The sequence below is a fragment of the Choloepus didactylus genome, chromosome 11, assembly GCF_015220235.1.
Source record: "Choloepus didactylus isolate mChoDid1 chromosome 11, mChoDid1.pri, whole genome shotgun sequence".
Lineage (NCBI taxonomy): Eukaryota > Metazoa > Chordata > Mammalia > Pilosa > Megalonychidae > Choloepus > Choloepus didactylus.
In genome coordinates this window covers 58,897,838-58,923,555 of record NC_051317.1, presented here as the reverse complement: position 1 = coordinate 58,923,555, position 25,718 = coordinate 58,897,838, and the positions used below count along the sequence as shown (strand labels likewise).

General features: G+C 42.9%; 1 protein-coding gene across 9 annotated transcripts in view; it reads right to left on the bottom strand.

Moving 5' to 3' along the window:
- The window catches only part of PDZD2 (PDZ domain containing 2), a 410,031-nt gene that overhangs the window by 101,516 nt on the left and 282,797 nt on the right, over nucleotides 1–25,718 (bottom strand). For 5 of the 9 annotated variants that reach the window (XM_037798733.1, XM_037798737.1, XM_037798735.1 and 2 more), the window contains 4 exons: nucleotides 22,765–23,266; nucleotides 12,657–12,799; nucleotides 7,480–7,612; nucleotides 1,271–1,426 (listed from right to left, as the gene is read on the bottom strand). In XM_037798733.1, the coding sequence (XP_037654661.1) occupies nucleotides 1,271–1,426; nucleotides 7,480–7,612; nucleotides 12,657–12,799; nucleotides 22,765–23,266 (934 nt within the window). Of the gene's footprint in view, nucleotides 1–1,270; nucleotides 1,427–7,479; nucleotides 7,613–12,656; nucleotides 12,800–22,764; nucleotides 23,270–25,718 lie in introns of those variants that run through there. The other 4 variants (XM_037798732.1, XM_037798731.1, XM_037798740.1 and 1 more) reach the window with 3 other exon arrangements.

Genomic DNA, 25,718 nt, shown 5'->3' with positions numbered 1-25,718 from the left:
AGAGTCAAGAGGTCTTTCTGGGGGTTATCTTAAGTTTTACATAGATATTCCTTTTTAGTTTCTAGTATTAGAATAGCTAGAAGGTAATACCTGAATCTGTTGAACTGTAATCCAGTGGACTTGATTCTTGATAATAATTGTATAACTATATAGCTTTTATTGTGGGACCATATGATTGTGAAAATCTTGTGACTGACACTCCCTTTATATAGCGTATTGGCAGAGGTGTAATAAAACAAAGACAAAATATATGTATAAATAATGGGGGGTGGAATTAGGGGTATGGGATATTTTGGGTGTTCTTTTTTATTTTATTTTGGAGTAATGAAAATGTTCTAAAATTGATTTCAGCAATGAATGCACAACTATATGATGACACTGTGAGCCACTGATTGTATACTTTGGATGGATTATACGGTGTGTGAATACATCTCAATAAAATTGCATTTAAAAAAATTAAAATAGCACATTGTGACAAATGTAATGAAAGATACTTTTTTTTTTTCTTTTAAGGCCTAATTATAAGTAAAACAGTTTCCAGTGTTTACCCGTGTTGCTTAGGGTCAATGTCAGTGGAAGGAGTTAGGGCAGAAAGAGGATACCCTCTCCTCCACTGGTCAGAAGGGAACAAGGGCTAACAAGAGCTTATCCTAAATATGACACCCCTGTCAGATCCGGGCTAGAAGGAAGCGGGCATGGGCCACTCTGCAACCACAGTTAACCAAAAGACCCCCTGACCTCTGTGTGTGCCCGGCTACCCGTGAGTGCAGACCAGGGGGATGTGAAGTGTCACAGGCTACGTGAGGAAGAGTCAGAGTCCTGGTTTGATTAAAATTGGAAGACATATTCTGTATAACTTTGCCTGAGTGGTTTTTGTATTATTTTAAACATTCTACTTTCAACCAGAAATCTCTCAGTCCAAGTTTATATTCACACACAATACTTTTCAAACATTGTATCAAGAAGTAACAACGAAATCCTTATATATATTATTAAGCATCATGGAAACTGATACATGGGCTGAACTTAATGAACAGCTGTTCTCTTTTCCTGTTTCCAGTTTCAATTTTTTTTCTTAAATGAAAAGCATCACCCTCACAGAATTTTCTGGAATATTCTCATGAAAAAAAAAAAATTAAAAGAATGTACCCTGGTCCTCTCCTTTCCTGGTTCCTCTATATACTATCTCAAGCAGTTATCCTCTGACCCATTTCTTTGGAAAAAACATAATTCCAATAGAGCACTGCACAAAGCCCAGAGGCACACTTACTGCTCCCCGGATGGAAGACGAGCCGTTTCCCGCGTCCTCTTCTCCGTCTGCCTCCTGGTCGTCATTGTCGGTCCAGGAGGATATGTCCTCTACTGAGCTGGTCAGGTCAGGCAAACTCTTAGAAGTTAACCTTAGGAGATCCTCTGCCGAGCTTTCCTATGGGGACACAGTTAAAAACCCACAGATTATCCCAAGGCACTAAGCGGTTCCCAGTCGAAAAAGAACCTTAGATCAAGCTGTGGATGGATGGTTACGTGTTCCCAATCCAAAGACTATGAAAATGTATGTTCTAGGTTTCTGAGGCAGCTAGAGCAGGGACCTGAGAGGGGAGAGAAGACGCCCTTGAGCAAGGATGGTTAATCAAGGTCAGGACGGCCTCTGCACAGACATCTTGCTTGGGGCTACCCACCTCTGCAAAACACCCCTCTGCAGTCCACCTGCCCAAAGGCAATATCTACCACCAGTCGCCACCCTGGAGAGAAGGGAGGGTAGGAGAAAGAGCCCTGAATGGGGAGCCAGGAGGGGGAGTAGGTAAAGCTAAACCATAAAACAGACCCTCCCCACCCCTCTTTGCATGTGTACTTAATAAACTTCCTGCCTGCTTGCTTGATCTGTGCTGTGCCCTTGAATTCTTTCTCGCGGTGCAGCCAAGAACCTAGGAATTCAAGGCCGGCAACATTTCCAGGTTTATAAGGTTACCTCAAATGTTAGGGATATGGACCCAATTTAAATCCTAATTTTTTTTAACTGAAGAATCAGTGTTAGCTCAGTGTTTCTATGGGTAACCGAAGCTCCCTGAACTTCAGATTCTTCAATGCCCTCGGTATTGCTTTCAGGTTACAGCTCAAATCCCATCCCTTGGCGATTTGGCCTCAGTGGAGCTGTCCAAGCTCATCTCCCTGCATTCTCCCCTCCACCCCACACCCTCCAGTCAGGCCATGCTGACCTCCAGACATGCGAAGCTCTCCCCTGCCCTCCTGCCTTTTCCACCAGCAGCCTCCTCTACCCAGACCATCCTTCCTTCCACAACTCAGGCCATTTTGGGCAAAGCCTGAGTGCCCTGGCCTTCCACAAGCTTCCTGGATCACCTCAGGAGGCATCTGCTCCCCTCCCCACTTCTTCTCTAACACCCTTTGTGATTTCATTTATCCCCTTGCAGTGAGCGTCAAACTTTACTCCTTTATCTCCCATTCATCCAGGAGTTCCTCAAACTTAACACCATTTCTACTCATCTCTGGGTCCCCACACCCAGCACAGAATTAAAAACCCGCTCTATCTCCCTCTCCCACATTGCTCATCTCCCTAGCATATGTTCCTTGGAAAGAGAACAGACTGTTTATTGAATCCAAAGCCAAAGCAGAATCTGATAATGTCTTTTCAATGAAAGGAGCCCTTGAGCAAGTTTTAAAGGTCAACAAAAATAATGAAATTGGATCCCATTCAGATTCGACTCCAAGGGGGTTTCATCAATAAAGCCCATTGTTCCTAAGCACAGATAAGGCCAGCCTGGTTTGCTGGTTTGCGGGCAGCATCACTAAGGTCACCAGACAATCCCAGCTGTAGCCGAGGAGCCCACAAGGGAGCTGAGGAAAGGCCTCTGAGGAAATGCCAGAGCTCCTCAGGCCAGGGCGGGCCGGGGCTGCAGGGCTGACCTGAGGCCAGCAGAAGATAAATGGCTCCTCTCCCCATTCTCTGGCCATTTCGGTAAGGAAGGAAACAGGCGGAGAGCTTTGATCATCATGTTGCTTCAGGGCTGACAGACAAGAGAACAAAAAAATACCCATCTTAAACAAGGGATGTTGCAAAACTCTTGGTGAACTGCACCAAATGACTGTGGCATTTGTTACTAGTTTGATGCCACCTTCAAGGCACCTGAAGGTAATTCATTTGTGGTCATTAATTATGAGCACTATACTGTTAGGCCTTATCTAAGGAAACTATTGACCAACAAAAAAAATGAGTTCAGTCCTCTTCTCTGATATCAACTCTCCTAGACCATTAATAGAAAAGAGAATCCCTCATCCTCAAAGAAAAAGAAAAAGGTCCCAACTGGTGAGTGAATAGCACAACAGTCATAGAATAGAACACTCTATGGCCATTAAAAATGGTGCTGTAAAAATGTACTTAACTGATGTGGCAAGATTTTTACAGAAGCTACTCAGTGTAAAAGCAGGTTAAAAACAATATGCAATAACCGAGATATTAATAATGTGGTAATAATATACTGTATGTAATAATGTGATAACCATAAATGTGAACATCTCTTAAGTGCTGTTTTAGTTTCCCGGCTGCTAAAACGAATACTGTACAATGGATTGACTTAACAACAGGAATTTATTGGCTCATGGTTTAAGAGCTAGAAGACTTGCTTTCTCCAGGGGTTAGTATCTCTGGCTGGCCTGCAAACTTTGGGATTCCTTGGCTTTTCTGTCACAATGCACATGGCAGCATCTTCTCCTTTCTCTTCTGGGTTCCTTTGTCTTCCAGTTTCTGGCTGCTCCCCAAGCCTTCCTTCTCTCAAGCGCCCAGTTTCTTTTGCTTATAAGGACTGTAGTCATACTGGATTAAGGCCCACACTCATTCAGTTTGGGCACAACCTCAACTGATAACTCATAGGTCCTGTTTACAAACGGGTTCCCACCCACACGACCAGAGGTTGGGGCCTGAATCTGCCTTTTAAGGGGGGACACGCCTCAATTCCCAGCAGGAACTACAACCAGTTCTATACTGGTCATAACTCAGATAGCCTAGTTCATTCATTCAACAGCACTATTTAAGCACCTACCAGAAGCAAACAACATATTTATATGAAAATGCCAAACATCTTCACCACCAGAAAATAATGGATACACTTCCAATACAACGTCTTAAACTTTGTGACAAGGTGATTATTATTATCTACAGTAAAAATAATTTACATTTTTATTATTCGTTATATTCAGCAAGTCAAAAGTTCTGATTTTTTTTCCTTCTCTTCAAGTATAAAGACAAACTCGGCCTGCGTATTACTTGCTCATCTGCAGGGAAGATAGATGCCAAGAGATACCTAAAGACTCGCCCTTCTTTTTCTTCCAATATGGATGGGCACCTGAGATGGTTTTGGATTAAGTTTAGGAACAAACAACAGGCAGCGGCTGTAGCAGCTGATTGTCTAGCTGTAAGTGGAACATACTGGAAGAAGTGAAAGGGATCATTCCTCTGAGATCTGGGTCAGCATTAGGATATGGACTGAGCCAATGGACTGAGAAACCATTCCCTGCCTCAGGGACTGACTTGCTGCTCAGTCCTACAAGGACCCCAGCAAGTGTTCCTAAAGTCAAATCCTTTGGCAGGAGCTTTTGCTAGTACCACTGGCTCTGCCTCCTTTATAACTTACATGAATAAGAACAATTGGAGTACCAGAAGAAGCACAAACTTTGAGGGCAGATGGACGCAGGATGAAACCTGCTTCTGCTTTCCATTGCTGTGTGACCTCGGGCCAGTTAATCAACTGTTCAGATTTTGATTTCATCCTTCGAATAAAAAGAACTAATACTTCTCTCGTGGGGTCTATTTTATTTAATTTTATTTTGAGAAGTAAATGAGATAACTGGTAAAAAGCACCTGGCACCCAGAAGGCACGCAATATATCAACAAGTATCCTAATGAACTTGTCCTTCCTTCATTTAAGTTGGTCTTTAGATCAGCCATCACACAGGAACTAGTTTTCAAAATCCTGGGAATGTTCCTGAATTTATTAGCCTTACCACATGTGGTCCTTTTTTTGTTTCTACTTTATGTTTTGTTTTTGTTTGTGTATTTGTGGAAGATAGCTTTAGAAATAGTTCCCCTTCCCCATTCTGCAAACTAGCAGGAGAAAGAAGTCAGCATAAAAATAAAATGTGATGGTTAATTTTAAGTGTCCGCTTGGCTTGGTGTTCAGGTGCTTGGTGAAGCATTAGCCTGGAGGTTGCTATGAAGGTACTTTGTAGATGTGATTATCAGTTGACTTTAAGTAAAGGAGATTAACCTTGAAAATGTGGATGGACCTCATCCAATCAGTTGAAGGTCTTAAGAACAAAAAACTGAGATTTCCTCAAGAAAGAAATTCTTCTCAAGAGGACCTCATCAATTCTTGTCTGAGTTTCCAGATTGCCAGCCTTCCCTGGGCATTTCGGACTCAAGTCTGCAACACTGGAACTCAAGACTGCAACTCTTATTGCAATTTCTAGTCTCCAACCTGCCCTACAGATTTCAGAGTTGCCAGCCCCCAGTTTTGGAGCCAATTCTTTGAAACAAACCTCTTATTACACACACACACACACACACACACACACACACATTCTGTTAGTTCTGTTTCTCTGGAGAATGAGAACACTGAGTGATACATGGAGACTTGGTGGTACATGGCATTTGTTTCCCTTTAGCATTTCTCTCCTTTCAGGATTCACCAGGCAGACAGAAAATCCTTGGGTTTGTGCTCCTTTCCCAGTCCTAGTGCGGGAACACCAGACAGCCCACAGGCCCTGCTCTGGGTGAAGGCTTCTAGTGGAACGCAGTGGACTCAAGAGAAGACCCCCAAGTGCCCCATGGTATCTTTGTTGGGGCAGGGGGCTCATGAAGAGAAAGGGGTGTCAACTCCTGGCTCTGGGGACATCAGTGCCTACTCTTCCTGTCAAGTCCTCACTAGGGCTCTGTATTCTTTCTAGAAGCCGGAGAGTCTAGGTCAAGGGATTGGAATAAAAGGTGAAAAGGGAAGGAAAGCAAATTTTCCAGACTGCTCAAAATATTCTTCTAATCTAGTTGTTAAATACTCCAAAAATAGGGGGAAAATGTATAAAAATCTATGGCTACCAGGTTCAAATTTTTTTTTCCTAGATAATGTTATGAATTGAATTGTGTTCCCCCAAAAGATAAGCTAAAGTCCTAACCTCTGGTATCTGTGAATGTGGCCTTATTTGGAAATAGGCTCTTTGCTGAGGTAACCAAGTTAAGAAGAGATCTTACTGAATTAGAGTGGACCCTATTCCAGTGACTGGCATCCTTACAAGAGGAGGGAAACTTGGACACAGAGACACACAGACAGCAGATGGCCACGTGAAGATGGAGGCAGAGATGGGAACGAAGTTGCCACAAGCTAAGGATGCCTGGGGCTGCCAGAAGCTGCAAGAGAAAAGGACGAATACTCTATGAGAGACTTTGGAGGGAGTATGGCCCTGCCAACACCTTGATTTAGGATTTATAATTTCCAGAACTGTGAGAGAATAAATTTCTGTTGTCTTAAGTCACTCAGTTTGGAGTACTTTGTTATGGGACTCCTTGGAAAGGAATAAAATTAATAACAGGGATAATGGAAAAATAAATCACCCATATTGGCAAGGGTGCAGGGCTGCCAAAGGCTGGGGACCAGACTGGCCTCACACTAAGTCTTTCTTTACCGGACTAGACAGCAAAGCCCTGTGGCCTTCACCATCTCCTCAGCTACGTAGGCTCCTTCCTAGGCTCATCAACAGCGCTGTCAGGCAATGGATCTGAGACAAGAGGTGCCCATTCCTCCTCCCCTTCTCAACACCCAGTGGTGGAATCCTTCAGCCTTACTCCAGTGAAGAGCCCCACCCAAGGGAACCATGAAGAGAGGGCAGCAAGACGGAAGGGACGCCTCGGTGCTGCTGACGGCATCTCAGCCTCCATGGATGGTGGCAGGTCATGGAAGCCCTGCCTCACTGGATCGTGTGTAAAATTGAGGAGGAAGAGGAGGATGGAGACACAGCAAGAGGATCTATAAGACTTCCTCCAGATCCCACACTCTGTGAGGCCAAGAATCAGATCCAGGGACCATGGCCTCCCACGGCAAACCCTGGCACCTTTGTCCCTTCAGAACGCCTCTCTTTGCACGCTGTGTCCAGCAGACTTCCTCATCTCCTCTTCAGCTTCTCTCAGGGACCGGTGCTACTCTCTATATGTTGTCCTTTCTACCCACCCACCCCATTCTTACCTCTACATTGGTCCTTCCCATTCCCTAACATACATCTATAAAGACACTTAAGGGAAAGCAAACTAATTAGATGCGCTTTGGCTAAGGGCTTCTGCTGTAGAATCATGGCTATTTAAATGGTCCAAGGTAAATGTGCAAGTCTGTACGCCCATGTGTGTGTTGGGGGATGGGATGGTAAGAGCTCAAATCCAAACTCACCACCAACATTAAAAATATTAACAACCAACCAACCTACCTTGCTGGCCACCACCAGCTGCACCATTCCGGTGGCTGAACGAAGAATGGCCACAGCTTCCTCATGGGAGAGCCCGATCAGTAAGTGACCATTGATTACCAGCAGCTCATCTCCTAAGGACAATCTGCCATCCCTGAGGAAATGGAGGGGAAAAAAAGAGTCCCTTGTGAAGACATTCTGGGCCAGAGAAAGGGAATTTTATTGGAGCTGGGGAAGGTCATGAGAGGGGACGTTAAAACAGGGCTAAAGAAGCAGCACTGAAGACCACAGAGAGTTTGGGATGGGCTGCCATATCCTGTGGTCTGGCTGGGTCTAGATTCCCAGTAGAGTTGTGAAAAACTCCACAATTTTCAATGGTTGCTTGGTAACAACCATGTTCTTAAGTTACCACCATACTCAGCATCACAACGTTCAATGATGTTATCATTGACGTTATCCCATCCAGGTGGGGACAATGAGAGAGGAACCCAGACCCCAAGGTTTCAGGATGCCCAAGTCATTCTTTCCTTAACCACCACCCACTCCCCCAACATCCTGCCCTCACGACTGAGTCTTAAGCAAAGGACTGAGTCTCTGGGATGAGTCCAGTAAGAGCAAGGTATCCTAATGACACCCTGAATCCCTTTCTAACCCACTACCTCACCCTTCCCAGGTGACACGGCCCGCCTGGATTTCCTCTGTGGCACTTGTCTCACTACACCACATGTGGTCTCTCCTCTGACAGAGCTGCAGGACTTTGAGGATAAAGTCTGTTGACACCCTTTTCATCATCTATTTTGCATCCCTACAGCCCTAAATAGTGCCAAGCTGTGTTTACTGAATAAAGGATGGAAAAACAAATGGACAACGAAACTTCCTGATTTACATGAGACCTGGTCTACAAACCTGAGGGTACAAGAATTCTGTTTCTTTATTTCCTTTCAGTTAGATTACAGTCAATGCTGAGCTTCCTTCCTGTGGGTGGGAGGGTCAGACCCAGCTGTCAGTGGGGCTGCCTCCCCTAGCGTGGATCAAGGGGGTGGGGAGGCACTGAGCTAAAGCATCTCCAGTCCCTTCAGTCATGGAGGAGTTAGCAGTCCTGTTGGTTCCAACTGAGCCTCAACTGTTTGGTCTCCCACGATACTGAAAGAGTCAGAGGCTTTTTGTCTCCATTGCTAAATATGGGATAGAAAATCTGGTTGAGGCTGAGAGAATTCCACCATCCACCCTGAAGGCTCGAGACCAGCACCCAGTGTGTTGCCATGGAAACTGTGTATGTCTCCATTACTCCCAGATCCACTCAACTCCACTTCTCTCCAATCTGTAGGCTCTTTCTTTCAAGGATTGAATCTACTTCTTTCCTTCCATCCTTCCCTCCCTTTTTCCCACCTTTATCTACTTTTCCTTCTCTCTTTTCTTCCTTTCCCACTCTTCCTCTCTCCCTTTCCCTCCTCCCTCTAGGGCGTGCATCACAACCTCTTCTATGAATTTACGCTTTAACAGAAGACAGGAGACACCAATGACTTCCAACAGCCCCTGATTTCTGGCTTTTAAAAATCCCTGAGGCAGAGTAAAAGTTGAAACTGTGTTTGAAAACTTCAACTTCCATGAGAGACCAAGAGAAGAGATATTTATTTGGTGCAGGATCTATATTTTCTAAACAATATAACTTCTATAGTCAGTTTGTTCAAACACCATAATTACATGGAACTTTGAATAGGAAGTAAGATATGGTAGGTTAGTATAGGTTAGAGTGAAATAGCAACACATCCCAAAGTAATTTGGGCAGAGAATAAAAATATACATGCAGAATCCCCCTGAGGAGCTGGGGGAAAATGCAGAAGTGTTGGACTTCCTCACCTGGATTGCTGCTGATGTTCTCACAAACACTGAGGACTGGCGGTTTGATGTGCCGAGCCCTCTATCGTGGAACTTGCCCTTATGATACTCGTTGATGCAAAGGAGAGGCTAAACCTCCTTGTAATTGTGCCTAAGAGTCTCCCCCAAGTGCCTCTTTGTTGCTCAGATGTGACCCTCTCTCTCTCTAGCTAACCCAACCCGGCAGGTGAACTCACTGCCCTCCCTCCTAGTGGGGCCTGACTCCCAGAGGTGTAAATCTCCCTGGCAACACAGGATACGACTCCTGGGGATGACCCTGGACCCAGCATTGTGGGATTAAGAACACCTTCTTGACCAAAAGGGGGATGTGAAATGAAACAAAGTAAAGTTTCAGTGGCTGAGAGATTTCAAAGGGAATTGAGAGGTCACTCTGGTGGACATTCTTACGCACTGTGCCAGTTTGAATGTATTGTGTCCCCCAAATGCCATTATCTTTGTGGTCTTGTGTGGGGCAGACGTTTTGGTGCTGGTTAGATTTGCTTGGAGTGTGCCCCACCCAGCTGTGGGAGATAATTTTGATGAGATGTTCCCATGGAGGCGTGGCCCCACCTATTCGGGGTGGGCCTTGATCGGTGGAGCTATATAAATGAGCTGACTTGGGGGGAAGAAAGAGAGTGCAGCTGGGAGTGATGTTTTGAAGAGAAGCAAGCTTGCTAGAAAGGAACGTCCTGGGAGAAAGCCGTTTTGAGGCCGGAGCTTTGGAGCAGACGACCACTGGCCGTCCTCTGGTGAAGGTACCCGATTGCTGAGGTGTTACCTTGGATGCTTTGTGGCCTTAAGACTGTAACTGTGTAGCGAAATAAATCCCCGTTTTATAAAAGCCAATCCATCTCTGGTGTTTTGCATTCTGCAGCATTAGCAAACTAAGACACGCACTATACAGATAATACCTCTTAGGTTTTAAAGTATTGGAATCGCTAGAAGTAAATACCTAAAACTATCAAACTCCAACCCAGTAGTCTGGACTCTTGAAGACGATTGTATAACAATGTAGCTTACAAGGGGTGACAGTGTGATTGTGAAAACCTTGCGGATCACATTCCCTTTATCTAGTGTATGGATGGATGAGTAGAAAAATGGGGACAAAAACTAAATGAAAAATAGGGTGGGATGGGGGGATGATTTGGGTGTTCTTTTTCACTTTTATTTTTTATTCTTATTCTGATTCTTTCTGATGTAAGGAAAATGTTCAAAAATAGATTGGGGTGGTGAAAGCATAACTATATCATGATACAGTGAACAGTTGATTGTATACCATGGATGATTGTATGGTATGTGACTATATTTCAATAAAACTGAATTTAATTAAAAAATAGATTGGGGTGATGAATGCATAACTATATGATGGTACAGTGAACAGCTGATTGTACACCACGGATGGCTGTATGGTATGTGAATATATCTCAATAAAACTGAATTTAATTAAAAAAATAAAAATAAAATATTCCCTGAGGCAGAGAAATGCTATCTACCCTGTCCTCCCCACCCCCCACACCTAAAATTGCTTAGAATGGAAAATGAAGGGGAAAGGGAAACCACAGAGAACATACTGGGGTCTCAAAGAGGTGTGTGGGTGGGGAGAAGATGCTTTCCTAGAAGAATTCAGGTAGAAGAATGCAACTGTGTGGTTTATTTATCTACAGCATTCTGGAGACTATCCCCATGGCTCTGTATATTTCCTTCTTTTTAATCTTGATTCCATCTCTCTCATCTCCTGTTATTAATTAGAATTCCCCATTTGTGAATCATATAGCCCCAAGGTAGAGGGAGACACACACACAACTCCAAGGTAAGCATGAAAAGAAAATAATGAGAACCACTAGAAATGGCTCAGATGGAAAACAGACAAGAACAGTTCTATATAAGCTTATCTCTGGACACAGGAAGTCCCTAATTGCCAACTTTCCAAAGACAACTAGAACCTAAGACCTAAGATTAATGGCAAAATGGCTATCTGATGAGAATTCCTTAAACATACATCATTCAGGAAGTTTAATGATGGTCTTCTGGGTAATAAGAAACTTAGGTCTTACTCTTTTAATAATTACTCCCACTCAGATAACTGACAGTTATAGCTAATCCTATCTCTACTCTAGCTATTAACATCCTACTCTCTAGGAAGAGACTGATCAGCAAGAAAGGGTTTGTTAGTTTGTGCCCTGGTCTTCTCAGTCTTCCCTTTTTCAGACTAAATATCTCAAAATCCTTCAACTGCTCCTCACGAGGTACACTTTTGAGTCTCCTCTGTCTTGGTCAGGCCAATACTGCTCTGGTTTGCCTTATCCCCCATGGAATCAGGATACCCGGAATTGAACACCAAATTTCAGACTAGACTGAAGATAATCACCTCTCGCATCACAGAAACTCTATCTTTATAGACCTGGTATAGAAGCGTGGGCATGTAACCTATGTACACACCCCACAGTGCCTTGCAAATAGTCAGTACCCTATGTACATGCAATCAGTTAGCTAGGCTGGAAAGAACATGTATTACGTTTCAGGGAACTGCATCCCTCTAACTCAGTGAACTTCTTTGCACGTGCTCTGGTTATACACTGTCCCTCTTCACGCTTCAGACAGTTGTTCAGATTAAAAAAGAAGTTTTGAGGTATGAATTGTTTTCAGGTCACAAGGAGAACATTCACATTATTTTGGTTTTCTCCACATCTGTATGACAGCATCTTCTCCCACCCAAACATGTCCTTGAGACCCAGTTTGTGCATATAAGTGTGGGAAAGCTCTCAATAGACCTGACAAGTGAAGCCCCAGCCGTGAGCTGTGGTTACATTTAAAACCCAGCACTTTCCCAAGTCCTTAGTCACAGTCCTATGGGAGTTAAGACATTGGGAACCTGGTGCCTTGTTCAATGGCACACTCTTAATAAGTAACCCATCTTACCACATTATCAGCCTCCTGAAAGTAGGATGAGAAATATTTGCCTGAAACTAAAACTGGACCAAGGGGGAAAAGGAAGGAAAGGGAAGGGAAAGGAAGGGAAAGAAAGGAAAAGGAAGAGAAAGGAAGGGAAAGAGGGAGGGAGGGAGGGAAGGAGGAAGGGATTCAATGTCACTTTATAGTTTACAGATTCTTCAGCAACTAACCACTTTCATACTCAGATACTGTCTAATTAGAACTGTTCCTGCTTGATTTCCTTCTGCACCCCAGCATTATCTTTATGAATTTTATTAGCAGTGCTGTGACCAAGTGGAAGAGTGCGAGAAGAGCACTAGAACAGAATACTGGGGGAAGGGCAAGGAGAGGATAAGGAGTACAGAAACAGGGGAGAGTTATCTAGTCACCTGTGAGCAGCACCTCCTTCCTTCACTTGGGTGACAACGATAGCGTGAGGTGAGCGCTTTGATCCTCGGCCTCCACTAACCTGAATTCCCAGCCCATCGGATTCTTTGAGTAGCTCCATCTTCCATATCCGGCCAACTTCCTCCTTGGAAGAAAAAGTGAGCACACTGTAAAGTATCTTGACAGAGTCACAGCACTGACATAGGAGCAGAGCGGTTACATCCAGCCAAACGTCCATCCCTTGTCAACAGATGTCACAAATCATGAAGGACAGAAATGTTCTGTAGGCCAGACCAAAATCTCTAGCCGGCAATGGTGTCCAAGAGAACCTTCTGTGATGATGGACATGTTCTAGATCTGCACCCTCCAATATGGAGTCATTCGCCACACATGGCTATTGAGCACCTGAAATGTGACTACTAGCAACCGAGGAACTTTATTTAAATTCATTTAATTTTAATTAAACTTAAATTACCATCTGTGACTACTGGCAATGGTGTTGGAGAGCACAGCAAGAGTGATTATGAAGTTCCCGGAGCAGGGTCCTGCTAAATGATTTTTCTGCCTGAAACCCAGGCATCACTGTGTGTGTAAACACTGGCTGGGTCTGAGTTTCTTTTATTCATCTATTAATTAATAAAGGGAGTTGAAAGCAACACAAAGCTCAGGCCTCAGTGCCAGGAGACTTCAACAAGTTTGAAGCCAGCTCTGCCACTTATTAGTGAAGAAAGTTACCTAACAGTGGTTAAAATGGAATATTACATTGTATTTATGTTACCACAATAAAAAATTTAAAAGAAAAAAAAAAGAAATACAAACAAAGTCATCTAATGCCTAAAAAACTCAGTTCCCTTGCCTCTCAAGTGGGAGTAATTATTAATACTTCCAGGTTTGATATTAAGATTATTAAACTGAGATATTTATGGAAACATGAAGCAGGGCACCCCTCCCACCTACCCAGCAGATGCATAACACATGTCGACAGGTGTGGTGGTGAGGAGCTATGCACCCCAGAAAAATGTGTTCTTACAGTTAATCCATTCCTTTGGGTGTGAACCCTTGTAAATAGGGCCTGTTGATTAGGTTACTTCAGGTAAAGTGTGGCCCAGCTGAACCAGGATTGGTCTGAATCCTATTACTGAAGGCCTTTTACAGAAGGCCACAGAAAGAGAGAAAGTCACAGAGAAAGTAGCCAGAAACTGGGAACCAACAGAACCGAGAAGCCAGGAGAGGCCACCAGGTGCATTGTCATGTGACAGAAAAGCCAAGGACTGAGAATCACTGGCAGCCAGCCCCCAAACGCCAGTCTGCTGGGAGAAAGCATCACCTTGGTAACACCTTGATTTTGGACTTTTCTTAGCCGCAAAACCATGAGGCAATAAATTTCCCTTGTTTAAACCAACCCATTGTATGGTATTTGCTTTATCAGCCAAGATACTAAAACAATAGGTTACCACATATTTCTTATATTATACACAAACCTGTATGTGTGTGTGTGTGTGTGTGTATATGTTAAAACCACCATACTGAATTGAATCTGAAACTTACTTAAAATATATAAATGAAATATTTGGTAGGAGAAACCAAAACAGAAAATTAGTTTATTAATTTTTTCATTATTGATTGCTACACATTCTTCAAATACATTAGAAATGCTTTAACCCCTATAAAAAAAATCTATCCTTTTAAAGAACTAATCAATGTCTCTAAAGCCCTCTGATTACCAGTAGGCTTTCTGCTTTGGTTCATTCTCTACCTGATTCCCGAGGTCACTCCAAGGACACAAACACGTTGACTGCAAAAACTGTGAGTCCCCTCACCTACTTCCCTGTTGAGGGCAATGAAAGCAAAACATTCAAAGGTGATTTATTTGGGGGTCTTATTTTAGGCTCACCCCCACAGTTCTCTTAGCTCTAGATATATGGTTATGAGTAACAATGTATTCCTCAGAATATACAACGAGAGCCATCTGCTTTCTTCATCCATCATGAAGGTCCAGTGGAACAGTCAAGGCTTAATACTGACAAAGCCATCATCCTTCTAGAAGTAGGCAACCTGCCTATTCAAGCTGCTTACAGAGGAGAAAGAATGTGAAGCATTTAGAAAATCTGAAATACACCCTGTCAGAAACTAAAATGAAACTTCAGGCAATAGTAGAAAAACAGACGTTGGTCACTGATGTGCAGTGATAGGAATGTCTGGGGGAATTATTACCAGAGACTTACTGGATCCTACACGCTTTCTAGTACAGCACTGCTCAGCGGGGCTCCATTACTCCAGCAACAAGTAGTGGTGCCAATGTCTCCCCCGTTCCCCAACCACAGACAAACGAAGCCTGTCTGGCCAGATGTAACTTCAGAAGTCACTGGCTTACCACAGCAGTTCATGAACTTGTCAACGATCCCTAGATCATCCGGTCACTTCGCTTTGGACTCCATAGTTTTTGGTTTGCTGCCTCTGACTTCTGGAACACCTTTCTCTTCCCCATTCAGAAACAGCCTCCTTGGACTTCAAAGTCTCCCACAGCTCTGCTTCTCTAAGAAGCTATCCTTGCGAATCAGTATGACTGCCAAGATGGCACTTCTACCACTTCCAATACATGAGACCTACTGGAGAGCACCAAAATAAACAAATTCAGGCTTGTGCTGATGAGGTGCTGTCTTGGCTTGCTGGGCATCCCATGGAATCTCCTGGGACAGCCCTGAGGATGCCTCCCGGGCCTGGCTGCATAGCTGAGGAGCTAGAGCAGAATGGTGGCTTGATTTGCTTTCTCTGTGGAAGCCTGTGCCATGGCTGCTGGGGTCTTGAAGATGTGGGACAGTGCTAACTCCCTTCCCCAGGACAGGAAAGCTGTGGCCCTCTTTCCCAAGAGCAGGAGGGACCATGATTGGAATTCAAAAATAAGACAACCCATCCGGCTTTAGTCCAATTTAGTAAAAGCCTATCCATCCCCTTTACTTGTTTATACATCATTTTCCCCTTTTAACGCTCCTTTAGTTAAACAGTGCATGTAAGTATGGGCCACAGACGGTGTGACAATACTAGGCACATTTCTTTCCAATTCATAAATGCTGTTAGAAACGTGACTTGTGACAAGAAACAAGCAAAACTACGATCATTGGGAAGGAATATTGGCCCAAATACATGCTCTGTCAGAAGAGTTAAAAACAATTTTCATCCAGTGCACACATGCCCCAGTGCACGCAGGCCCCCCTCCACAGTTCCTGCCTCCGGCCAAACACACCATCAAATAGTTTAAAAAACAACAACAAAAAACATAAGCAATAAAACTTCAGATATGTCTTCAGAAGGCAGAAATGACCAATCCATAATATAGTTCCCAACTATACCAGCAAGGAAACAGGTCTTATTTGTCACTTTTATCCAATAACATGTTTTTAGTTTATTAAAAGCAGGAACTATAAGGGAGACTCCAAAGAAGAAAATGCCAAGTTTCCTGGACCTGGAATTTCTTAACCATCGAATGAAGGAGTTAAGAAGAACACAAAGGAAGGCAGAAGAATCAAGAAGCAAATGTGGGACTTATCTTTATAACTGTCAATGTTAAATTTAGCTGCCTACAGTAGAAAGCAATATTCAGTTAAAAATAAAATCAGTGTCTGCCATTTATTAGGCTAAAGCTGGCATTGGCCAGAAACCAACAGGCCAACTTAAACAGAATCATATTAAATATATTTCCAACTGCCTACTTAACCATTCCCCTTGGATATCTAGCACCCCTCTCAGTATGGTCAAAAGAGGACTCTTCCCTGTCCCACTCCTACTTTCTCAACTCCACGGAATGGAACTATTATCCACTCAAATTAAAGATGATACTCAAGTCAAAAGCCCTTGAGTTATCCCAGATTCTTCCTTTTATCTCATCTCCCACAGCTGAACCATGAGTAAGATCTGCAGGTTCTACTTCAGTATAGATCCCACATCCATCTACTGCTCATCTTTCCCACCACCACCCTTGTCAAAGCCACCAGCATCTTTAGCTTGGGTTACTGCCAATAGCTTCCAGTGTGGTCTCCCTTTTTATTCTTCATCTTCTAGAACATATTCTTCTCCATTAAACTTCCAGGGTGAATTTCTTAAAAACCATAAACCATGACGCACTCAGCTTCACTCTCCAAAGGCTCCTCAGTGGATTCAGAGTAAGGTTCAAATCCTTTGCAATGGCATAAACCTTTCAGACTCAGCCCCATCCTTATCTTCTGCGTCATCTTCCAGTGCTCTCCCCGTCACTCATTGCGCTTCAGTCTGTCTGCTCCTGGAACACTCTACTGTTCCTGCCTTAGGGCGGCTGCTTTGTCTGATCCCTCCCTGGGAACATTCTGTCCCCAGGTTTTGCAAGGCTGCCCTTTCCTGACACTCAGGCTGCAGCTCAAACATCACCTCTTCAAGGAGGTCTTCTCTGACACAACATCAGTTAGCCTCCTACACACAACACTGCCCGGTTGCTCTTGCACTTCACCCTGTGTTATTTCATTAATGGTACTCGTCATCACCATCTGACACTCAGATTTTTTCATTTGTGCATTGACTATGGTCCCTTATATGCTAAAAATGCCAAAGGAGTAGGAAACTTGTCTACCTTGTTTATCACAGGTTCTCTAGCAACTAGAACAGTGCTGAGCACATCATAATCGTATTCCATAGATATGACTGGATTAACAAATACAGGTTGCTTATCACTCATCTTAAGGTTCTTCAGCAGTCATTGAGAGTGACATTAAGAAGCTTGTCCAGATGGGAGGCCTGTGTGTTTGCCAATGTTCAGCGGGCAACACCGATCCCGTTGTAGAGATGACGGAGTTCCAAAACAGACCCTGTCTAGACAGATGGCTTGATTTTTCACTTCTTTTTACACTCGCTTAAAGGGGCAATGTGATTTTGTCAGACTGTTGAGAAAAAGCCAAACCACGCAGAACTGGATGCTGTAGCATTAATATTGTGGGAGTGTTATCCTTTTCCATAAACTGCCAATTACTGCGTGAACTCACAAATGAATCTCTTCACTGAGGCAAACAAAGAGATTCATTTACCAAAACAGGGGAGGCACATTAAAGTGCTGTCTTGGCAGCATACTAATGACCTCATCTTCTGCTGGCACCAAAAATAAAATTTTACAACATCATCTTTCCTTCAAATGTGAGAAGACACATCATCTGACTAGAATTTCACTACAGAAACATTCCAGCTCTAGCTGCCAACCTGTTCTGAGACTGTTGACTTATCCCCTCTTATTTTCAATGATCAGACACAATGAAGGACAGGAAAGGGGTGTGATCATATCTCAGAGCTGGAAGTACCCGAGTCATCAGACCAAGTTGCTCCGTTTATAAGTGAGAAAATGGAAGCTCAGAGAGAGGACATGGCAGCCCAAAGGCCACAGAACTGGGAATGCAAGAACTCCTCCCAGATCCCAGGCCTGGTGTTTTAGATACCTTCATCAATAAAATAGTCATTTCTCATGATTTGCAGTAGTTATGTTCTATAAAGGCACTGAAAGCATTGAATTAGTGAATTCTTTACCATTACTCCTAGGGGAAATAAGGGGTTAGTTTCCTGTGAGCCTTTGGTCATTATGTTTTTGTCAACCAATCAACATACAACCTTGTTTTGTGTGTTTCTGTTTAAAGACACCTTATTTAATACTTACTGCTGATTCATTAACCTTGAAGTCATGGCCAACAGCACTGTAACTCATGTCTGGTGAAGCTTATCTAACACACATATTTTCTCTATAAAGCACAACCCAGCCCCTTGCTTCTTGTGCTAACGAACATTAGACAGAACTTCAGCTGCTTGGGGGCCATTTTAAAGAGTGAAATCACTCCCCCAAAAGCACAAAAATGTGAAAAACATGACTCTAAATATACCATAAAAAGGAGCTTTGTTTATAGTATGAGAGCTGAAATGAGAAGGCAGAGCGTCACCTTGTTCAACTGCATGTCAGGTGACTCAAAGTTTTGTTGCTTGAGTGTGTCCATGAACGACAGCAAAAGTGCCGTGATTATTGGATTTGGGGGTTACAAATGAATTTTAGTGAGTAGGTGAATTTGCAAACACAGAATCCATGAATATGAGGATGGATTGTATCTACAGAGCACCTAGAGGTGCCAGGCACTGAGCTAGGACTGCTGAGAGAGAGACAAGTAAGGCCCGTGCCCTTAACTCTATTGGAGAGACAAACAGGTCACACGGCGACTGGGATAAGTGGGATCCATGTGTCAATGAGGATGAGCAGAGGGATTGGTAGGATCACAGAGGGGAGATGCCTAAGGATGGAGGCAGGTAGCAGAACTGTCAGGGAAGCCTCCAAGAAGAGAGGTCACAGAGCTTAGTTCTCCAGGAAAGGTAGAAGCAAGGCTACCCAAGCGGGGGAGTGCAGGGGTGGGGAGGGGAGACCAGAAATGGCAGCAGCATCTGCAAAGGCTCAGAGGCAAGAGTGAGCATGGCCTTTTGAAGACCTGTGCAGTTAATTCAGCCAGAATCCAGGAGGAAGAAAGCAGTGTGAGATGGAGGTAGAAAGTTAAGCAGGGACTGGATGAGGAAGGGCCTCACGTGCCACGCCACGGTGTTTGGAAGTTAGCCCCAAAGCAAAGTGGACCTACCAAAAGGTTTTAAGCTGCAGTGGTTGTGCATAAGTGGGTGAGTGAGCAGGCACGCATGTGCATGCGTGTGCGTGTGTGTGTGTGTGTGATGGAGGTATGCCCTTTAGAAAGGTCTGTCTGGTTGCAATGCGGAGAGTGGCTATAATGGATGAGAAGGGTGGCAGTAGAATATGTTAGCTACGACTATGACCATCTAGATGAGAAATGAAAGTAAGTGGCCTGGCTCTGGCCTAAAGCTGTGGAATGGAGAAGAAAGGTGAAGTGAACTGAAAGATCTTAAGGGAGCTAGTGGTGACCAAACTTGGTGATTGACTGGGTATGGGATAAGGTAGAAGATGGCATTTCAATTGACTCTAGGGTGACCTATTATCCCAGGTTGCCTAGGACTGGTGGGTTTCCCAGGACATGGGATTTTCATTGTGAAGATGGAAAGTCCTGACAAACCAAGACGGTTGGTCACCGTAGTTGAATCTCAGGTTTCTAGCTTCAGCAACTTTGTGGATGGTAAGATCTGGAACACTGGAGTGGATCTGGTGGTGTTGGAAAGTGACTTAGCAAGTTTTAGGTCTGATGTGAAATTTCCAAGCTGGAGACACCCTGCAGGCAGTTGGTACAAAGTTCAGGGCCTTGGGAGAGAGGTGAAGGTGCAGTCATGGATTTAGGAGACAACACCATTAGGGAGATACGTTCACCCAGGGACCATGGGGGCTTCCTAGAAGAGGACTGCCGTCATGCCGTCTGTTTGCAGTACATCAGGGACCATCAGAGGCTGTCCTGCATGTGAGCCTCCCACCTTCCATCCTTTCCAGATGCAGATCTGAGCCAGCCTTCATGACGTCTCTGATGGACCACTTACAGAGAAGGCATGGTGGGTCTAGTACTGAAAAGGGGGATTATGATAACCAGGGTAAGACCATAGATGCACCCATAGACATATCCATGAGTCATGAATAAATTTGCCTGGCTGGCGTAGAATAGTTTTTTTATGTTAAGTGATTGAGTTCTGTTTTATTTCTTTCTGCTGTGCACAATTACAAAAATACATATAATATCTAAACTCTTTACTAGAAAGGTAGCAAAGAACTCTGAACTCATTTCTAAAATTGCTTGTCTATGTCCTAGGAGATTCTTAGGTTTTTGAGAAGGGACCCAACTTCTGTAATTTAAAAAAAAATTGATCTTCTTGCATGTGTATTATTATGTATCACTATTTTACAGAAACACACCATTTTAAAAAGAAAACCTTTTTAAAAAGGAAATGTGTTTCTTACAGCTCCATGAAGGAAGAATAGAATATAAAAACAAAGACTGAAGATTAATTTTAATGTAATATTTTCTTACTTAGAACAAATAACAGTCTACGAAAAAGAAGTACCTGGCAAACAAAAATGGTCTGGATGATCACATAAGCCTTTAATTTATTAAGTCTTAGTACATATATTAAATCATTAATAAACTAGAAATGGCACAAGACTGGCATATTTAATCCCCCATTATTCAAAAGGAATGGAATCTTTTCCCCCAAAGGCTTAGGAGGTAAATAACTAATTTCTGTTTTCATGGAAATTCCATTTTAGCATGACCTTCATCTCAACTTATCTTGGAGTAAAAATTAAAATCTGCTTCTGTGGAGGTCTACTGGTTCTAATTAATATGCCACCAGGATGTGGCAGAAAGCTATGAAGGTCTACTTGTTGCCAACTCTCTATCAATCCTGAACAAATCCACCTCATGAAGACACTTGTAGAGTTGACGGGGTGGTAAAATATTCATGCTCGAGAAGGAGTGTGGCCTAGTCCAAGTTATCAAGACCAAATTAGGACCCAGGGCCAATAATCAGTCAATGGACAGTTACCAAAATGCAAATTCCAGATGGCAAGTCTCACCATCCTAGAGTTATGTGACTTAAAAAACAAAACAAAACAAAAAAATGCCCCAAAGGCAACAGGCTCAGGTGTTTGTTTGTTTTCCCCTTTTATTTATTCTTGGACATCTGACCTTAAGTACAAAAACCAGGCAAAGGAACTCTGATATGTGTAGAATTCAGATAGTCTAGTCCAGAAATTCAATTTTATGTTACTGCTTTTAATTAAGATGGACAGAGGATGGGTACATTCTTAAAATGTTTTTCTTTTAAATCATTCCAAATCATTTCCACTGTGTCCTAGGCCAAATGAAAGCCTGTAGCAATCTCCTTTGTTACTTTATATTTTTAAAAATGATTCAGAGAACCAACAGTCCCTAACTTGTTTATTTCACTTTAGGCTTTTTGTGTATTCAACAACCTAATCATTAGGAAAACAAACAAACAAACAAAAATCAAGATAGAGTATTCATCGATAAAGAACACATAGCATTTTATTGCCCTTAATTTTGGCTTCTGTTTGGGAGTACATTATAATCTCCTTATTGCACTTAATTGTATTTTGGGGGCCCATAAAATTGGTAGAAAATCTTCGATAGGGACATTAGTAATTGTTTTCACCTAGCTCCGCAAATGAAAGAACATGATCCCTTGAGGAAGGGGTTATTTTGAGTCTTCTCAATCATCATACAGATTATTTAAAATTGCAGAACTATACATTAAATAGCCTTATTAGACAATTACATCCACTCTCAGGGCAACATTTCCCGACATGCAAAGCTGAACTTGATACTTCCTGTTCCTGTCTGACTGGGTGCCCATTCTCCAACTTTCTCTTTTCATCCCTAAACGGCATCTCCTGAGTCAGAGAAGAAATCAATCCACAACCACCTAGAAAGTTTATTGTTTCATTTGGAGTAAATAGGAATATTTGCCAAGAGAAATCTTTGAATGAACATGCTTGTCCCAAAGAAACTTAACTCTAAGGAGAGGATGTTGGTTATAATGGGGAAGACAATTTGAGACTAGGAACTTACCCATTACCATTCAGAATATACCACATCTGCTTTTCCTTTAGATAAGACTAATGTTGACCATCACAGCTGGACATCACACTATCAGAGATTTCTGTGATGCTTCCAAACCTCACTAGAATTCAGCAATGCAATACACATGATCCCATGAAAAAGTCACTGGTTTTGATCTGTTAAAAATAAAAGCAGATGCTTCCCCGCATGTCGGACATCCTTCCTGATTAATACTGAGGCTTGGATATTTACGCTATCAACTGCCACCAGGAATTCTTGGCCTAGCAGTGATAATTCCATTGGTGACAGCAGCTGATAAATAATGATGCAGCTCAAGTATTTTATCTGGGTCTCATACTACTCAAATTATAACCACAGAAGGCTTGAATTTTCTACTTAGGATTACTTGATTAGCTCTTTATTTAAGTAAGATAAAATGACTTGAACTTTGTTGTTATCCTCAGATCATTTATCACAATGAAATTTTTGGCTTCTAAATGTAAGGTCCTCTTAGATATACTTTCTAAACCTTAATATCAACTTAAAAACAGTATTTCTTTACAAATTCAGGTTCTATGATCAAAACAAATCTTACCCGTGCCAGGCAGTCACTTGATTGGAAATCCGTCTTCCCAGCTTTTGAGAGGCGGCGTTTGTCATGGCTTGTGGGCAAAGGAGCATCTGCCTTTGGAATTTTATGCTCTGTCCCTCTGTCTGCTTCTGACCTCCCCAGGTGGGATCCAGCCACTTCCTTTAGCGTGCTGGGGCCATTCTCTAGCTCAAAGACATAGCCATTGCCAAGTTCAGAGTCTGGGCCGTTGACAAGTTCAGAGCTGGGGTCACTGTCCAATTCACAGCCTGTGCTGCTCTTGGATTCTTCAGTGGCCTTGTTGGTAGAAGGCCTGGAAATGACCCCAAACTTTCTTGTTCTTTTCGCCTTTTTTGGGGTTCGATCAACCAGCTCCAGGATAGGTGTATCTCCTGGCTCCGAACTGTTGTTACTGTTGCCATTATAAGGAGAATGGACTTTGTGCTTGAAGCGACGCAGCATGATCAGGTAGATAAAGCCGCCATTCCAGCACTGCTCAGCCAGGTAACTGCAACAAAGAGGGGCCGGTCAAAACCTTAAAACACCTGGTCAAAACCTTAAAACACCCTTCTGGAACAATGCAGCAGGTGGATGCATTCAATGGATCACACAGGCACATGTGGTTAAACATTTGGCTGACACATTGAGGTACTAAGCTTCTTAAAGAGGCTCAACGCTCAATTCATTCTTTCAAATATATATATATAATTGTTGACATGAAAAATAACCAAAGATAAAGTTAAAAAAAAACCCAAACCAGAAAAACCATGAACTAGTAATTATTAATGAAAGAATCCTAGGATCTGGAGTCAGAGGAGGTTTTTTTCTATTAACAGAGTCAATCCTAATATATCACTAAAAAAAAAAAAATCGTACTCTACTCCCTCAACAATTTCTTGCATTGGAATTACATTAGACTTGCATGCATATAGTTCTGATAGAATAATACTGCAAGTCTCCAGGGTGAAAAATAGGTACAATTGGTTGGGGAAAATGTGAAGTTCTGCTTTTAGGATCAAAAAATCAACTGCATGATAATAGGAATTTCTGCCTCATTGCAGTTGATGTGAAAAAAGATACTGAATGGGGGGCACAGTGGGGGTGGGATCCACTGGTATTAAGATGCAACTGCTAAACAAGCCCTGGCAATGGTAGGCTGCGTTAAATGAATATCAGGTTCATGTCTTGGTAACATCCTGCTTTGGGCTGGTCACAGCAAAACAAAGACATAGGATGATCAGGACAAGGAACACTTCTGGAGACTGAGTCAACCAGGAACCATGGGGAGGAACAAGGGGCACTTATTATGGAGAACACGGGGTCAGGGTCAGTTGCTTTTTTCATATATCTGAAAAAATATTTGAGGGCTGCCAAACATTTAGAAGCAGGGAACAATATAAATGAGGTACTGCTTGTGAAGCCCTATTTACAATAATTACTCTAGATCTTTGAGAATAACAAGAAAATAGAACATCAAATGAGGTGAGTGATAAGCCACATTCAGGACCAGATCATTAAAGCTTTAGGAAAGAAAACACTTGCTCAAAGTCAGGAAACCAGGCTGGGCTGGACCCTCAACGTTTGCCACCCAAGATAAGAAAGCACAAGTCCCTGATGAGCACAGGGAAACGCTTTTGCCATTGGAATCTGACCACATTCTACACATCCCTTGGTCTTAAGCAAAGTGCGTCAATGACCAATCCTTAACAAATTCCACCTGCTTCCGGTCTTCAAGAGCCCACACAGAGAGGACTGGGCGTGTCCTGCCTACGTCTTCAGGAAGCGAAAAACAGAGAACCTTTCCAAGGGTTCAAAGCCAGCTGCTCTCCCTCCACAGCGCAACATTACCTCTAAAGAATCAAGAACTGCAGGTAAATAGACATGAAGATCCCCCTCTCCAGGATACAGTTATGATCCTGGCCCCAGGGAAAATCAGGCGAGCTTTCACTTAGGTAGCAGGTACAGTCACTTCAGGCAACACGAGCTGGGAGATGTGACCTGTTGTGCCTTAAATGCACCGAGTTTTGGGCCGGAGGCACATGCTTCCCTTACCTCGTGGTCAGGTTATGGCCGTGACAGTGAATGCCCATCTATGGAAAAGAATAATTCTGAATTTTTGCCACAGAGTAAAGTGAACAAGAGAGAAGGGTCTTCAAGTACCAACCAAATCTAACAAAAACTTTTTTGTTCCTGGGCTGTAAACTAGGTAGGGACCTTACGTGCACAAAAGCAGGTAGATTAAAGATACTGTATGGACCCCAGGTAGTTGTGTGAAATATAGTGGCATAAAGAGGCATGAAGACCAGTTGACTAGAGTCTAGAAAACCAGAATTAAACCTGGCTCTCAGCACAATTTTTCTACAATGTCTAGATTTCACTTCTTCGAATTGTACAGGTATAAACCTTGAGTGTAGTTAGCAAGTTAGTCAGGTTGTAAGGGTTCCTTTGAGCAAATCGCTACTGCTTAATCCAATACATATGCTCAGATGTTATTAAAAAAACAGCATGGGGTGGCAAAAATAAGACCAGGTTTAGAGTTAGGCATGCAACTCCTAATCCTGGCTTTGGCCCAACTGTGTAAAACAATAGTAATTATACCAAATGCCCATCTATGGATAAATGGATAAACAAAATGTAGTATATCCACATTATGGAATATTATTTGGCAATGAAAAGGAATAAAGTCCATGCTACAACATGGGTGAAACTTGAAAGCATTAGGCTAAGTGAAAGAAGCCAGACCCAAAAGACCACATATTGTATAATTCCATTTATATATATGAAATGTCCAGAATAAGCAAATCCACAGCGACAGAATGTACATTAGAGGTTGCCAGGGACTGGAGGGAGGGGGAGTTGGGGTTGACTGCTGCGCTGGTTTGCTAATGCTTCCGTTTTGGAAAATACCAGAAATGGATTGGCTTTTACAAAGGGGGTTTATTTGGTTACAAAATTACAGT